At 47.2% G+C, this 15112-nt stretch overlaps 2 protein-coding genes across 2 annotated transcripts in view; one reads left to right on the top strand and one right to left on the bottom strand.

The window, feature by feature from the left end:
- Positions 1-981: 981 nt before the first annotated feature.
- On the top strand, positions 982-8143 carry CALHM2 (calcium homeostasis modulator family member 2). The gene is made up of 2 exons (XM_077822216.1): positions 982-1524; positions 7727-8143. The coding sequence occupies exons 1-2, from the start codon at positions 982-984 to the stop codon at positions 8141-8143; spliced, it is 960 nt and encodes a 319-aa protein (XP_077678342.1).
- Positions 8144-13517: 5374 nt separating this feature from the next.
- PDCD11 (programmed cell death 11) overlaps positions 13518-15112 on the bottom strand; it is a 44123-nt gene continuing 42528 nt past the window's right edge. Inside the window, exon 36 of the mRNA XM_077823241.1 lies at positions 13518-13982. Within this exon, the coding sequence (XP_077679367.1) occupies positions 13811-13982 (172 nt within the window). The 3' untranslated portion in view covers positions 13518-13810. The remainder of the gene's footprint in view (positions 13983-15112) is intronic.

Consider the following 15112-nt stretch of genomic DNA (forward strand, 5'->3'; position numbering starts at 1 on the left):
AGTTCCTACCGCCCTCCCAAAACATGGCCATTCAAGCCCTTCGTTTGTGGTGCAGCATGGGAAAACTTGACTGTCCAGGGGACAAAGAAAGACAGCACATGGGATTGTGGGATACGCTTGGTGGACTCCCAGAGCATGTGTCCAGTGGCACTGTATCTACACTGCAAAGGAATACGACTTGAACCCTGGGTCCTGGCTTGACCCAGGCTCAGACCCGCCACTCCCTTATGGGCCTGAGACCCTGAGTGGGATTAGTGTGATTTATGGGTAGATGGAAGGGAGGTTAGGCTTGAACCTGAGTTTGAACCCTGGGTTTACATCGCAGCATAGACGTATCCTGAAACTTTTATGCTGTATTAAAACACCCAGGGAGGCACCTTTCCTTGTATCCATTCTAGGAACAGGGACTCGTGTTAGTCACAAGACACCCATCCATTCATCATCAACAGTAGTGGTCACTTGCAACTATTAGTTCAATCCAAACCTACCATACTAGGCCTAAATATCTGTGATTATCATCAGACCCTGCTCTTCTGCAGAGCCTTTGGCCCGAGGATCTCCACACTGCTGTTACTAATACTCATTCGTTAGGCCCCAGGAGACAGATCACTCGAATCAGAATCTGCAACTGCTGAGGCAGTAAAGCTGACCTAGGAGGAAAACCTCAGTCCTATTCAACTCCCAGAGAAGTGAGTGTGATTTGCCCCAGGGTTACACAGAAAAACAGTAGCAGAGGTGGGAACACAATCTAAGAGTCCCAACTCCACACCTCTGCTCTAATCATTAGACAAGATTGCCTTTCTTTGTTGCAGATTTACAGGATCTTCTAGTAGGGAATGATAAAGCTCATGCCAGTCTGCTGCCTCTCGAATATTGGCTCTATGATTCACATTTCTCAGTGCTGTTATTGTCGTTGTAGCCAGCGTGAGGAGAGAGGACCCAGGCTGCCGTAGGCATCTCCGATTGGGTGCTCAATCCAAGATGGCTGCCCTCATCACTGAAAACTTCCGCTTCCTTTCTCTGTTCTTCAAAAGCAAAGATGTGATGATCTTCAATGGCCTGGTGGCCCTGGGCACGGTGGGCAGTCAGGAACTCTTCTCTGTGGTCGCCTTCCACTGCCCCTGCTCTCCGGCCAGGAACTACATCTATGGACTGGCTGCCATTGGAGTCCCAGCCCTGGCCCTGTTCCTCATCGGCGTCATCTGGAACAACCACACCTGGAATTTGGTGGCCGAGTGCCACAAGAGAGGGGCCAAGAACTTCTCAGCTGCAGCCACCTTCCTGCTCTTCGGCTCCATCATAGGGCGGGCTGCCGTGGCCCCTGTCACCTGGTCAGTCATCTCATTGCTCCGCGGAGAAGCCTACATCTGTGCCCTCAGTGAATTTGTGGATCCTGCCTCCCTAGATGAATTTCCATCAAGATATGGACCGGAGACCCTGGCCAGGTTCCCTTGTAAGGACATTCCAGGGAACTTGACAAGTTTTAAGGAAGAAGTTATAAGAAGACTAAGATATGAGTCCCAGGTATTGATTTACTTGTATGTCTGGGTGTGAAAGGAATGTTGACAAGGAGTTAAAGGAGACTGGGAGCCAGGTCTCCTGTGTACTATTTCTGGCTCAGGATGAGAGTGAGACTGAGAGCAAAGATTCCAAGGCTCAGAGACAGAAATTGAAATCCTGATCCCATTGAAGTCAATGGGAGTTTTGCCATTTACTTAATTGAAGCCAGGATATTACATAGTGTTGTCTAGTGGTTAGAGCAGGACACCTGGGCTGTATTCCCGACTCTGCCACTGACTTACTGTGTGACCTTGGGAAAGTTACTTTCCCCTTCTGTGCCCCATTATCTTCCTCTCTGAGGGAGATAATACCCACTTTCCCCTCTGTGGCTCAACCTATGTACCAATAAATTCTCTTTGAAACTGCAGCATTGGGAAGCCAAGATAAGCAAAGTGGGGAAAGTGGCCCTGAAACACTCAGCTCTGTCCTGAGCTGTGACAGGGCAGGATGCCCATCCTGTCTCTTTTCAAGCCACGAACCGCTCAGAGCTCCGTATTTACAATATCGTACACTCCTTAACTCACTTGGCCAAGGAGCGGGGAGACAGAAGGTACCTTCCACATCGGAAGTGGGGGGTGAGGGGGCAGCAGCATCAGGGCCCACTCAGGCTCCACCTCCTCTTGAGCACATTCTTCCTGTGGTAGCTTTCTCCAGCCCATCGCCAGTCTATCAGTTAGGCACAGCTTTGCCCCTTCGGTTCACTCTGGGGTGATTTAATTGCTGTTCCCATGATCAGAGAGCTGGTAGAGCTCTGTCTACCCAGCCCTCTGTCACAGCAGCCCATGCCTGTGAGCACCGCGTGTCCAGAAATCTGGAGTGAGTTACACCTACTCTGAGGTGCGAGCTGTCCCAGGACCAGGGTTAGCTCCCAGAAACCTGTACACTTTTTACATTAATAATCTGCTTTGGGGGGAAGTTTGCTTTTAAGACACACGTTCATGGCTTTGTGAGGACCTACCGAAAAGAAAAAGAAAAAATGCAGCATGTGTTAGGTGCAAGAGGACAATACATTATCCAGACACCGGGAGATCAGTTATCAGAACCAACTCCACATCAGCTGACCCAGCGCTTTGCAGCACCATAGAATCATAGGTTTCAGAGTAACAGCCGTGTTAGGCTGTATTCACAAAAAGAAAAGGAGTACTTGTGGCACCTTAGAGACTAACCAATTTATTTGAGCATGAGCTTTCATGAGCTACAGCTCACTTCATCGGATGCATACTGTGGAAAGTGTAGAAGATCTTTTTATAACACACAAAGCATGAAAAAATACCTCCTCCCACCCCACTCTCCTGCTGGTAATAGCTTATCTAAAGTGATCACTCTCCTTACAATGTGTATGATAATCAAGTTGGGCCATTTCCAGCACAAATCCAGGTTTTCTCACCCTCCCCCCCCACACAAACCCACTCAGAATCATAGAATATCAGGGTTGGAAGGGACCTCAGGAGGTCATCTAGTCCAACCCCCTGCTCAAAGCAGGACTGATCCCCAACTAAATCATCCCAGCCAGGGCTTTGTCAAGCCTGACCTTAAAAATATCTAAGGAAGGAGATTCCACCACCTGCCTAGGTAACGCCTTCCAGTGTTTCACCACCCTCCTAGTGAAAAAGTTTTTCCTAATATCCAACCTAAATCTGCCCCACTGCAACTTGAGACCATTACTCCTTGTTCTGTCATCTGCTACCACTGAGAACAGTCTAGATCCATCCTCTTTGGAACCCCCTTTCAGGTAGTTGAAAGCAGCTATCAAATCCCCCCTCATTCTTCTCTTCCGTAGACTAAACATCCCCAGTTCCCTCAGCCTCTCCTCATAACTCATGTGTTCCAGTCCCCTAATCATTTTCGTTGCCCGCTGGACTCTTTCCAATTTTTCCACATCCTTCTTGTAGTGTGGGGCCCAAAACTGGACACAGTACTCCAGATGAGGCCTCACCAGTGTCGAATAGAGGGGAACGATCACGTCCCTCGATCTGCTGGCAATGCCCCTACTTATACAGTCCAAAATGCCATTGGCCTTCTTGGCAACAAGGGCACACTGTTGACTCATATCCAGCTTCTCGTCCACTGTAACCCCTAGGTCCTTTTCTGCAGAACTGCTGCCGAGCCATTCGGTCCCTAGTCTGTAACGGTGCATGGGATTCTTCCGTCCTAAGTGCAGGACTCTGCACTTGTCCTTGTTGAACCTCATCAGATTTCTTTTGGCCCAATCCTCTAATTTGTCTAGGGCCCTCTGTATCCTATCCCTACCCTCCAGCGTATCTACCTCTCCTCCCAGTTTAGTGTCATCTGCAAACTTGCTGAGGGTGCAATCCACACCATCCTCCAGATCGTTTATGAAGATATTGAACAAAACCAGCCCGAGGACCGACCCTTGGGGCACTCCACTTGATACCGGCTGCCAACTAGACATGGAGCCATTGATCACTACACGTTGAGCCTGACAATCTAGCCAGCTTGCTATCCACCTTATAGTCCATTCATCCAGCCCATACTTCTTTAACTTGCTGGCAAGAATACTGTGGGAGACAGTGTCAAAAGCTTTGCTAAAGTCAAGGAACAACACATCCACTGCATTCCCCGCATCCACAGAGCCAGTTATCTCCTCATAGAAGGCAATTAGATTAGTCAGGCATGACTTGCCCTTGGTGAATCCATGCTGACTGTTCCTGATCACTTTCTTCTCCTCTAAGTGATTCAGAATTGATTCCTTGAGGACCTGCTCCATGATTTTTCCAGGGACTGAGGTGAGGCTGACTGGCCTGTAGTTCCCAGGATTCTCCTTCTTCCCTTTTTTAAAGATGGGCACTACATTAGCCTTTTTCCAGTCATCTGGGACCTCCCCCGATCACCATGAGTTTTCAAAGATAATGGCCAATGGCTCTGCAATCACATCCACCAACTCCTTTAGCACTCTCAGATGCAACGCATCCGGCCCCATGGACTTGTGCTCGTCCAGCTTTTCTAAATAGTCCCAAACCACTTCTTTCTCCACAGAGAGCTGTTCACCTCCTCCCCGTGCTGTGTTGCTCAGTGCAGTAGTCTGGGAGCTGACCTTGTTCGTGAAGACAGAGACAAAAAAAGCATTGAGTACATTAGCTTTTTCCACATCCTCTGTCACTAGGTTGCCTCCCTCATTCAGTAAGGGGCCCACACTTTCCTTGACTTTCTTCTTGTTGCTAACATACCAGAAGAAACCCTTCTTGTTACTCTTAACGTCTGTTGCTAGCTGCAACTCCAGGTGTGGCCTTTCTGATTTCACTCCTGCATGCCCGAGCAATATTTTTATACTCATCCCTAGTCATTTGTCCAATCTTCCACTTCTTGTAAGCTTCTTTTTTGTATTTAAGTTCAGCAAGGATTTCAGTGTTAAGCCAAGCTGGTCGCCTGCCATATTTACTATTCTTTCTACACATCAGGATGGTTTGTCCCTGTAACCTCAATAAGGATTCTTTAAAATACAGCCAGCTCTCCTGGACTCCTTTCCCCCTCATGTTATTCTCCCAGGGGATCTTGCCCATCAGTTCCCTGAGGGAGTCAAAGTCTGCTTTTCTGAAGTCCAGGGTCCGTATTCTGCTGCTTTCCTTTCTTCCTTGTGTCAGGATCCTGAACTCAACCATCTCATGTCCCTGCCTCCCAGGTTCCCATCCACTTTTGCTTCCCCTTCTAATTCTTCCCAGTTTGTGAGCAGCAGGTCAAGAAGAGCTCTGCCCCTAGTTGGTTCCTCCAGCACTTGCACCAGGAAATTGTCCCCTACACTTTCCAAAAACTTCCTGGATTGTCTGTGCACAGCTGTATTGCTCTCCCAGCAGATATCAGGGTGACTGAAGTCTCCCATGAGAACCAGGGCGTGCAATCTAGTAACTTCTGCGAGTTGCCGGAAGAAAGCCTCGTCCACCTCATCCCCCTGGTCCAGTGGTCTATAGTAGACTCCCACCACGACATCACCCTTGTTGCTCACACTTCTAAACTTAATCCAGAGACTCTCAGGTTTTTCTGCAGTTTCATACTTGAGCTCTGAGCAGTCATACTGCTCTCTTACATACAGTGCAACTCCCCCACCTTTTCTACCCTGCCTGTCCTTCCTGAACAGCTTATATCCATCCATGACAGTACTCCAGTCATGTGAGTTATCCCACCAAGTCTCTGTTATTCCAATCACATCATAATTCCTTGACTTTGCCAGGACTTCCAGTTCTCCCTGCTTGTTTCCCAGGCTTTGTGCATTTGTGTATAGGCACTTGAGATAACCCGCTGATCGCCCCTCATTCTCAGTATGAGAAAGGAGCCCTCCCCTCTCACGCGCTCCTGCTCGTGCTTCCTCCCGGTATCCCACTTCCCCACTTACCTCAGGGGCTTTGAAGGGGCTCTCCTTCCCCCGGTGAACCTAGTTTAAAGCCCTCCTCACTAGATTAGCCAGCCTGCTTGCGAAGATGCTCTTCCCTCTCTTCGTTAGGTGGAGCCCGTCTCTGCCGAGCACTCCTCCTTCTTGGAACACCATCCCATGGTCAAAGAATCCAAAGCCTTCTCTCCCACACCACCTGTGTAGCCACTCATTGACTTCCACGATTCGATGGTCTCTACCCAGGCCTTTTCCTTCCACGGGGAGGATGGACGAGAACACCACTTGCACCTCAAACTCCTTTATCCTTCTTCCCAGAGCCACATAGTCCGCAGTGATCCGCTCAAGGTCATTCTTGGCAGTATCATTGGTGCCCACGTGGAGAAGCAGGAAGGGATAGCGATCCGAGGGCTTGATGAGTCTCGGCAGTCTCTCTGTCACATTGTGAATCCTAGCTCCTGGCAAGCAACCGACTTCTCGGTTTTCCCGGTCGGGGCGGCAGATAGATGACTCAGTCCCCCTGAGGAGAGAGTCCCCGACCACCACCACCCGCCTCCTTCTCCTGGGAGTGGTGGCGTGGAACCCCCAACCCTAGGACAGTGCATCTCATGCCTTCCAGTCGGCGGAGTCTCCTACTCCCTTCCCTCAGACGTATCATCTGGTCCACTCTCCGCATTAGTACCTGTGGCGAGAACATGAAAACGGTTACTTACCTGTATCGGCATTGCTGGTACATGGACGTTCCCCTTTTTTCTTCTGGAGGTCACATGATGCCGAATTTCTTCACCATCCTCCTGTCCCCGATGTGCAGCCTGCTCTGAATCTTCAGAACCTTGTGCCCGTAGAAGCATATCCTGACGTCTGTCCAGGAAATCTTCAGTTTCTCTTATGCAACGCAGGGTCGATACCTGTTGCTCCAGACCTTGAACCTTCTCTTCCAATATGGAGATCAGCTTGCACTTTGTACAGACAAAGTTGCTTCTGTCCTGTGGAAGAAAGACAAACATAGCACATCCAGTGCAGGTCACAACAGCTGAACACCCCCCATCCATATTACCTTCCTTCTACGAGCTTCCTCGGGAGTTGTAGTAATTACTCAGAGAATCCGGCAAGATGTAAGCCTCAGTGGGCTCTCCCCAGGCGAACTCCCAGGCAAACTCCTTCTGTTAGCTGCTGTGCTGTTCGCTGCTCAGCTGGTTTGCTACTGACTGGCTTTTTATACAGTCAGGCCCACTTAAGGCTCACCTGGAACAAAGCACTCCCACTTCCCACCCTTTTCAAACAACCAATCAAGCACATAGTCAAACTGTCCTCACAACAAACACTCAGGTACATGTTGGATCTGAGTTAGACAGACAAGTCTGTCCACTCTGCAGTGATCCCCTTGTGGCCCAGTCAGGAGCAGAAGTGATGGGGTGTCCTTGAATTAGAACAGAAGGATTTGCCCAGGTCAGGATGCATTGGCCACACTGTGAGGGGTTCCAAGTCTGGAGTAGGAGGGGAAGCTGCAGATCAGGACTGAGGTTCATCAGCTGAGCTGTCTTGGCTCCAGTCTGGAAGAGCAGGAACGGTTGCCGGTCAGGACTGAAGGGCATTGGCAGAGGATTGCTGGGAATCTCGCACAGCACCTGCTTATGCTATAGTCAGTTCTAGTCAGTGGCTATCAGTACGGCATCATGTTCACAGAGACAAAGAATCCAAGGGCTGGTGTCCTCCTGAGCCAGCATGAACTGGGGAAACGCCAGTATGAAATGGGGCAGGTTCTTTAATCGGAGATTGGACTGATGAGCTCTTCTGATGTAGCCCTCTCTGTCTCTTTCTCAGCTCTTTGGATGGCTGCTCATTGGGGTCATCGCAGTCTTGGTTTTCCTCACCAAGTGCCTGAAGCACTGCTGCTCACCGCTGAGCTACCGGCAAGAGGGCTACTGGGCCCAGTACCGCTCTAGCGAGGCCAAGCTCTTCCAGCGCACCGCCGAAGTCCACTCCAAGATCCTGGCCGCCAACAATGTCAAGCAGTTCTTCGGCTTTGTGGCTCTGAATAAGGAGGAGAAAGAGCTAGTGGAGGAGTTCCCAGTGAAGGGTGTCCAGCCAAGCCCGCAGTGGAACGCCATCACTGGGGTCTATATCTACCGGGAAAATAAGGGCTTCCCACTCTACAGCCGGCTCCATAAGTGGGCCAAAGGGGTGGAAGGGAACGGGCCAGGGCCTGATGGTCAGGAAATGCTCTTCCTAGCCACATAAGAGAACCAGCAGCCCAGGGGGATGACGGGACCAGTTCCCCACACCATCTCTGCATCACAGTACGTTCAAAGAGGTAAAAACGGCACAGGTGCACAGCCAGTCGATTTGCTGCTAATTCTCCTCCAAACAGCTGTTCCTCCTGGGCACAGCACGGGAGGAAGGATGAACAGCTTCAGGATAAAGACCAACTGCATCGTGCCAGGAACCCGTCTCTATGACACAGCCATGCACTGCTGCTCCCACACAGAGGACATGGCACCTAAAGCAGGTATGTGCACCCTGTCTCCAGACTATCAGTGCTCCAGCCCTACTGTTCTGATGCACAGACAGAGCCCCCAGGTCCTGCGTACACAAAGACACGTTACAGATGGGAAACCAGATACAATACACTGCCAGCGTTCCCCCATCTCAGCCATGAATGCTGCAGCCTCTTTGCTCTCCTTCATTTCAGGGGCAGGACAAGACCACCAAGCACAACTTCCTATTTTATTATTAAGAGTTTATCTTGCAGTTCTATAGCATAAAGAAATTCCCAGGGCACCTGCTGGGCAGCTGCATCTGGGGTGGAACACAACAACAGTCCATCAGTGCACCAAAAAACTCCAGAGTCTAAGGGTTTGTCTACATGAAGGAAGGGAGGGGGTAGTAGGCACTAACTTGGATTGGTGCACATTGAAATGACCTGCGTTCACACTCAGCACAGTAGCTCCATACTTAAAGGGTACAAAGTTCACCAGGCACTGAGTTAATACAAACCTATGTTCATGTATGCACATTGCTCATTCACACTATTTTGGCAGTCCTCTAAGTGCCATCCCACGCTGGTTTGCATGTCCCCAGGACTGACCTGTCGGTTTACCTGTGTATCGTCCCCCTCCGCTTCTCTGGGGTCAAGGTGCACTGATGCCAGCAAGTAGGACACTGATATTGCACAGGGAAATTTAATGAAGTGGAATGTAATTACCCCAATGGGAAACTGGCCAGGACACCAAACACCCTCTTTCATGAGCACAAAAGATCATCAGCTTGGTTTTATGTATCTTGAAGACAGCACCGTCAGCAGACCTGCATCCTGTTGAGCTGGCTTCGGACAGGTTGAGTCATTAATACCACTTCCTACAGCATCTTGGGCTTTTCATCCAAGCACTGACCAGCTTCGCCCCTGCTTAGGGTCTGAGATATGGCAAGCTCATAATCAGACTTAGTTACAGTGCACACTCTTGACACTTAATTGTATCAGTTAAGCATCTTCCTCCTACTGGAAGGAGACCAGAGACCAGCCAGCCAAAAGACTGCATTATGAGCACGTCTTGTGCCTGTAGAGACTGAGGTTTGCACTGATGGGAATCGGTGGGATTCAGCCATGGGAAGCAGTGACCACTCCTCCCTTCTTTCATTGGGCTTTTTAAACTGTTTCCACTGCCTTAGATGGCTCCTGAATGAGATCCTTGCAGATTCTCTCTCAGGAACTAAGTTCCACGCTGAGAAACAGACGGAAGGTTGAAATGTACCACTGTCATTGCACTATTGTGTTGTCCACTGGCTGGACACTTGATTTGAATTTATAGCATTGCATAATTCACCAGTCTCTAATTGCATGTTGAATTACATACATACAATTGTCTCTATTTTAAAGGTTGGCAGCATATTGGAGTTGGCTTTTCATATTTATAATGCTCCTTTATATATGCGCCTTGTTTTTATGCACTTTTGCTATGGCCTTTCATGGTACTGTCAACCCCAAGTGTACAGATATCATGAGTCAGGCACTTCAAACTCATGCGACTCGATTAAAAATTAAGGTTTTTTTTAAAAAAATTAAAAAATAAATTTGAATTCTTTTTCTCTTTGCTTTCTGATTTCTGAACATTTTGGGTGCAGCTGGGTCAAAGAAAAGCATGAAAATGTGAACACGAGGGCCAGAAACTTACTTTGTTTTTTTAAATTAAAGTTCCGATTCTGTCATGTTCACATGACTCCAGAAGCTGACGGTTTAAGCAGACCACCAACTATCATGAGAGTTGGTGATATTGCTTTCATAATCCTTGCTGCACTGATTCGGGTGCAGGTTTTACAGAGGATTGATGCAGTGGGTGAAGGGAGGACCGGACCCTGCTCTGTCACTCTGCTCTCTTGTGAGAGAGAGCTGGAGCATAGCTAGCAATTGGAAACGGGCCCTGGGGGACATCTCACGGACTGCTCGTGCTAATACACACAGGTTGTCATCGCTATACATCACATGCTGGCAGGAAATGAAGTGATGGCAGTCCCTTCGCTAAGGTGTTTGAGTTGGGTTTTTTAATTCTCCTTTTCCTTTACGGTGCAGACATTCTATGCAGCTCTCCTTGGCGATCTACAACAGACAACAACCAGGACGCTTATAAAAGCCTGACAAATAGAAAGAAGTCAGGATTTAGCATAATGAGTAACTGCTATTCATGCCCATCAGCTGAGCCAGGAACTCAGGCTATAGCAAGTAATAGCACCCCCACCCCAGCAGCTTCTAGCCAGGGGCTCTGCTGGTTATCAACTAGGAATTCAGCATGGATTTTGTAACGAAGGAAGGAGCCCAAGACTAAGTTAGGAACAGGCTGTTCCTCTCTCAGGATACCTCCATAAACCCAGGCAAAAATTCAAAAATCAGGCACTGTAGCCAAGATTCTTTTCCACTGCCTCTCTAATGGCTGAAAAGAGCAAATACAAATTTGCTTTAAAGATCACAAATTAATCTTAGATTCAACTAATTACAACTCACACCCTTCTTACTAAAGGTTAAACAAAAGCATCACAAAGTCATCTTGCAAGAATTTTATAACATTCTGAAGGGCCCATAATCCCACGCCTCAGATTAACCCCCCTGACCCTGAGGCCAGAGAACCAGCCTAAGAAGATGGTTCTCAACCTGGGCTGATGTTGATCAGTGACAGCCTTCTGACGCTCATTCCTTCTCTACATAAAAAGGAGGGAATGAAAGGTGGGCAGAGGCGCGTAAACACAGACCATAAGAACGGCCAGACTGGGACAGACCCAATGGTCCAATTAGCCCAGTGTCCTATCTTCTGACAGTGGACAGCACCAGATGCTTCAGAAGGAATGAACAAAACAGGACAATTATCAAGTGATCCATCCCCTGTGGTCCAGTCCCAGCACCTGGCAGTCAGAAGTTTAGGGATACGCAGAGCATGGGGTTGCAATCCTGACCATCGTGGCTAAAAGTCATTGATGGACCTAGCCTCCATGAATTTATCTAATTCTTTTTTGAATGTAGTTATACTTTTGGCCTTCACAATATCCCCTGGCAACAGGGTGATGGGGCATTGTGTGAAGAGGTACTTCCTTATGGTTGTTTTAACCCTGCTGCCTATTGATTTCATTGGGTGACCCCTGGTTCTTGTGTTATGTTAAGGGGTAAAACACAACACTTCCTTATTTACTTTCTCCACACCAGTCATGATTATATAGACCCCTATCATATCCCCCCTTTGTCATCTCCTTACCAAGCAGAACAATCCTAGTCTTTATAATCTCTCCTCATATGGAAGCTGTTCCATATCCCTAATCGTTTTGTTGCCCATCTCTGTACTTTTTAAAATTCTAATATATCCATCCTTTTTGAGATAGGGCAATCGGAACTGCATTCGGTATTCAAGGTGTGGGCATCCTACAGATTTATACACTGGCATTATGATATTTTCTGTTTTATTATCAATCCCTTTCCTAATGTTCCTAACATTCTTTTAGCTTTTTTGACTGCCACTGCACATTGAGATGTTTTCAGAAAGCTATCCACAATGACTCCAAGATCGTGGTCTTGAGTGGTAACAGCTAATTTAGACGTCATGGTTTTGTATGTATAGTTGGGATTATATTTTCCAGTGTGCATTACTTTGCACTTATCAACATTGAATTTCATCTGCCATTGTGTTGCCCAGTGATCCAGTTTTTCAAGATCCCATTGTGACTCTTCACAGTCAGCTTTGGACTTAACTATATTGAGTATCATCTCCAAACTTTGCCACCTCACTGTTTACCCCTTTTTCCAGATCATTTATGAATATGTTGAACAGCACAGGTCCCAGTACAGATCCTGGGGGGACCCTGCTATTTACCACTCTCCATTGTGAAAACTGACCATTTATTCCTACCCTTTGCTTCCTGTCTTTTAACCAGTTACTAACCCATGGGAGGATCTTACCTCATCTCATGACTGTTTATGTTGCTTAAGAGCCTTTGGACCGTACCCAGATTCGGAAGGGAACAACAAGAGATTCTGCTGGCGGACTATTTTCCAGTAAAGGGAAGAGGTCACATTTTCTTTCATGAAGAAGGGTGCGACATTTGGAATTAGGCTCTTCAAGTAGAGGTATAACACCTCAGCTGGAGAAGCACAAAAGAACTCCCTGATACTATACTTGGCTTCTAACGATATAGTTCGTCTTTTGGAGTTAAGTGGATTTAAAAAGAGGAGCACAGAGGGAGGTTTTGCTCAGAGCTTTCTGGAAGATGTCCAAGACAAATATTAATTAACAAAAGAACTGGTAGCAATCTAATCTGGTTTAGGAAGTCACAACTTCCTTTGCAGTTGGCAATGGGGGTGTATGGAGATATGTTTCCGTGTGTTAGATCTAGTCATTAGACCTTTTGATGAAAAATGTTCTCTAAGAGTCACCACTTGCATGGAGCCCCTTGGACTCTGCAGGATGGTCCAGTGGTTAGGTTGCTAAGTCTGGGATTTAGGAGATGATGGGTCAAGTCCCTGTTTTGCCAGATCTCGTGTGTGACCTTGGGCCAGTCACTCCACCCGTGTCACAACTCCCCAGCTGTACAAGGGGGTAACAGCACTGCCCTACCTCAGCGGGAGGATGTCAGGATAAATTCATTAAAGATTGAGAAGAGCTCAGATACTACGCTGATGGTAGCCATATAAGAACCTTAGATAGGCAGTCATGTTCCAAGTATAAAAGGGTTAAAATGGGATGCGTTATTTTTCAGCAAGTAACACTTGGTTTCTTCTCTCAGTTTAATGACCTCTTAGACAGCTGCTGCTGAGGCAGTCTCCTTTCTAATTACTGTCCATCACAAGCCGTGTTTGTTACCCTAGAGCTGCTCATGAGCAATGGATCAAGTTTAATTGGGTGGCCGTAGGCTTTAAGAGGAATCAGTCAAGCAGGTGGTTGTGCTAAATTGCTGGCAGCACAAAAGCACTGGAGACAAATCTTTAAAGACACCAAAGCAGGTGAAATGCGAGAACATTCTTAGTGATGCTGGGAAGAGTGAGGGGATAGGAAAGAGAAGGGAGCTTATGCCAAATCATTGTATTTAATGATAGAGAGTCACTAACTGCCCCATTTCGACAGGAAAGCCATACAAAGGGTAGTGGTTTCTACCATTTATAAAACAATCAGCATTTAAATAACTAGATCCAAAATCATCCACACGTTAAAAGTCTGTTGTAACGTGGGGCAAGATGGGAAGCTCCTGTAAATGTTTACTTCCTAGACTTTGTTCTTTCCACCTTAATTTGGTCCTGGACAATTCAGCCAGCGGCTGGGTACTCTCAGAAAACGCGCTAGTTATGGACACAGGCAGCCCATTACTGCGGATCTCCACCTCCAGCACCAGATACACAGAGTCTGCAACAGGATTTGAGTCTCTCTGCTCCGAGAGTTAGCTCTCGGCAAGAGAGCTCTTGGACTCGACGTACTCCAGTGCGGCTACTTTCACAGCCTGGATGGTTTCCGACGTGCCGTATTTCTTCTCATAATCCAGGTAGCGCTTGAAGAAAAATTTCATCCTCTTTGCTGCCAGGCTCAGGTGAATGACCCGCTCGAAAATATCCCTGCAAGAATCAAAAACCCATTCAGAACATGGATCAGCACTGGACCCGCAAGCCTGATATCCTGCCTCTGAACAATGGGCAGGACGGGTCATACTTCAGTGGAAGGCAAAGGAAACGCAGTACATACACTCAGCCTGCAGTAGAATGGAAGGTCAGATCCCTGCGAATCAGCAGGCTTCATAACCCCCTTCCTCTTTGCTTACATGGTTACTGGCCAAATCATACAGCTATTTCTCTAAAATCCAGCCACAGTATTCGACTGAGCTCAGGGAATGGTCCTGGATTGGCTACACACTGTGGAAAGCAGGAATTCCTTTCACTAGCTCCAAGCTCATGCCAGTGAGTAGCCCCTTCTTGCACCCTGGGTAGACTTGGCAGAACTCAATTTTTAATTTTTTTAATAATTTCGACCGATAATATCGCTGATTGTTTAAGCATTTTTTTTCTATTTTTATGTATCTAAATTTTTACAGTTGTGCATAATTATGGGATTTAAGAGTTTTTAAAAATATTTTATCAATTTAAATGTTCGTTGTCGTGGGTAATTATGGGGGGGGGAATCAGACGAGGGGCAGGGTCAGACAGTAATTATTTAATGACAGTAGATGTTGAGATTCAAAAAAGTTAAAGCTTTATAACCATTAAGCACACAAATTGTCACCATCATGTCAAAATATATGAAGTAATTAGCCTTAAACGAAACTCTAATAAGTTCTCAAGCAGCACTTTTCTTACTTTGTCTATCTGGAAATTTTGATCATCATCCATGGAAATATTTTTCCATTGGTTTGCGCGTGTGTGGGGAAGTTGACATTTGTCAATATTTACCAATAAAAATCTAATCCCTCAAAGGCTAACTAAGGAACGATGTAAAATGGAAGAGCTGATCAGCTTTCGCTATCACTTTGCACACAAAGGAGCAATCTCACATCTTTGCTGAGTGACGACCCCGCCAGGGCTGATGTGAGCGGCATGGCATCTGGGGCAGAAAGAGCGGCAGCATTAAATAAAGAGATTAACTAGGCTCTTGCTCCTCAGCCAATGGTGGCCTCTTGCGCTCAGCCTCGTAGACATACAGGATCAGTTACTGGTGAAGTGATCCAAGCAGGGAATAAAAAGAGGCCAAGAGA

Source organism: Eretmochelys imbricata, chromosome 7, assembly GCF_965152235.1.
Source record: "Eretmochelys imbricata isolate rEreImb1 chromosome 7, rEreImb1.hap1, whole genome shotgun sequence".
NCBI lineage: Eukaryota > Metazoa > Chordata > Testudines > Cheloniidae > Eretmochelys > Eretmochelys imbricata.

Bases quoted from the DNA above. Each gene is read 5' to 3' on its own strand.
- CALHM2 (XM_077822216.1), top strand. From the start codon at position 982: ATGGCTGCCCTCATCACTGAAAACTTCCGCTTCCTTTCTCTGTTCTTC. The intron at 1,525-7,726 runs GTATTGATTTAC...TCTCTTTCTCAG, and splicing joins GACTAAGATATGAGTCCCAG to CTCTTTGGATGGCTGCTCAT.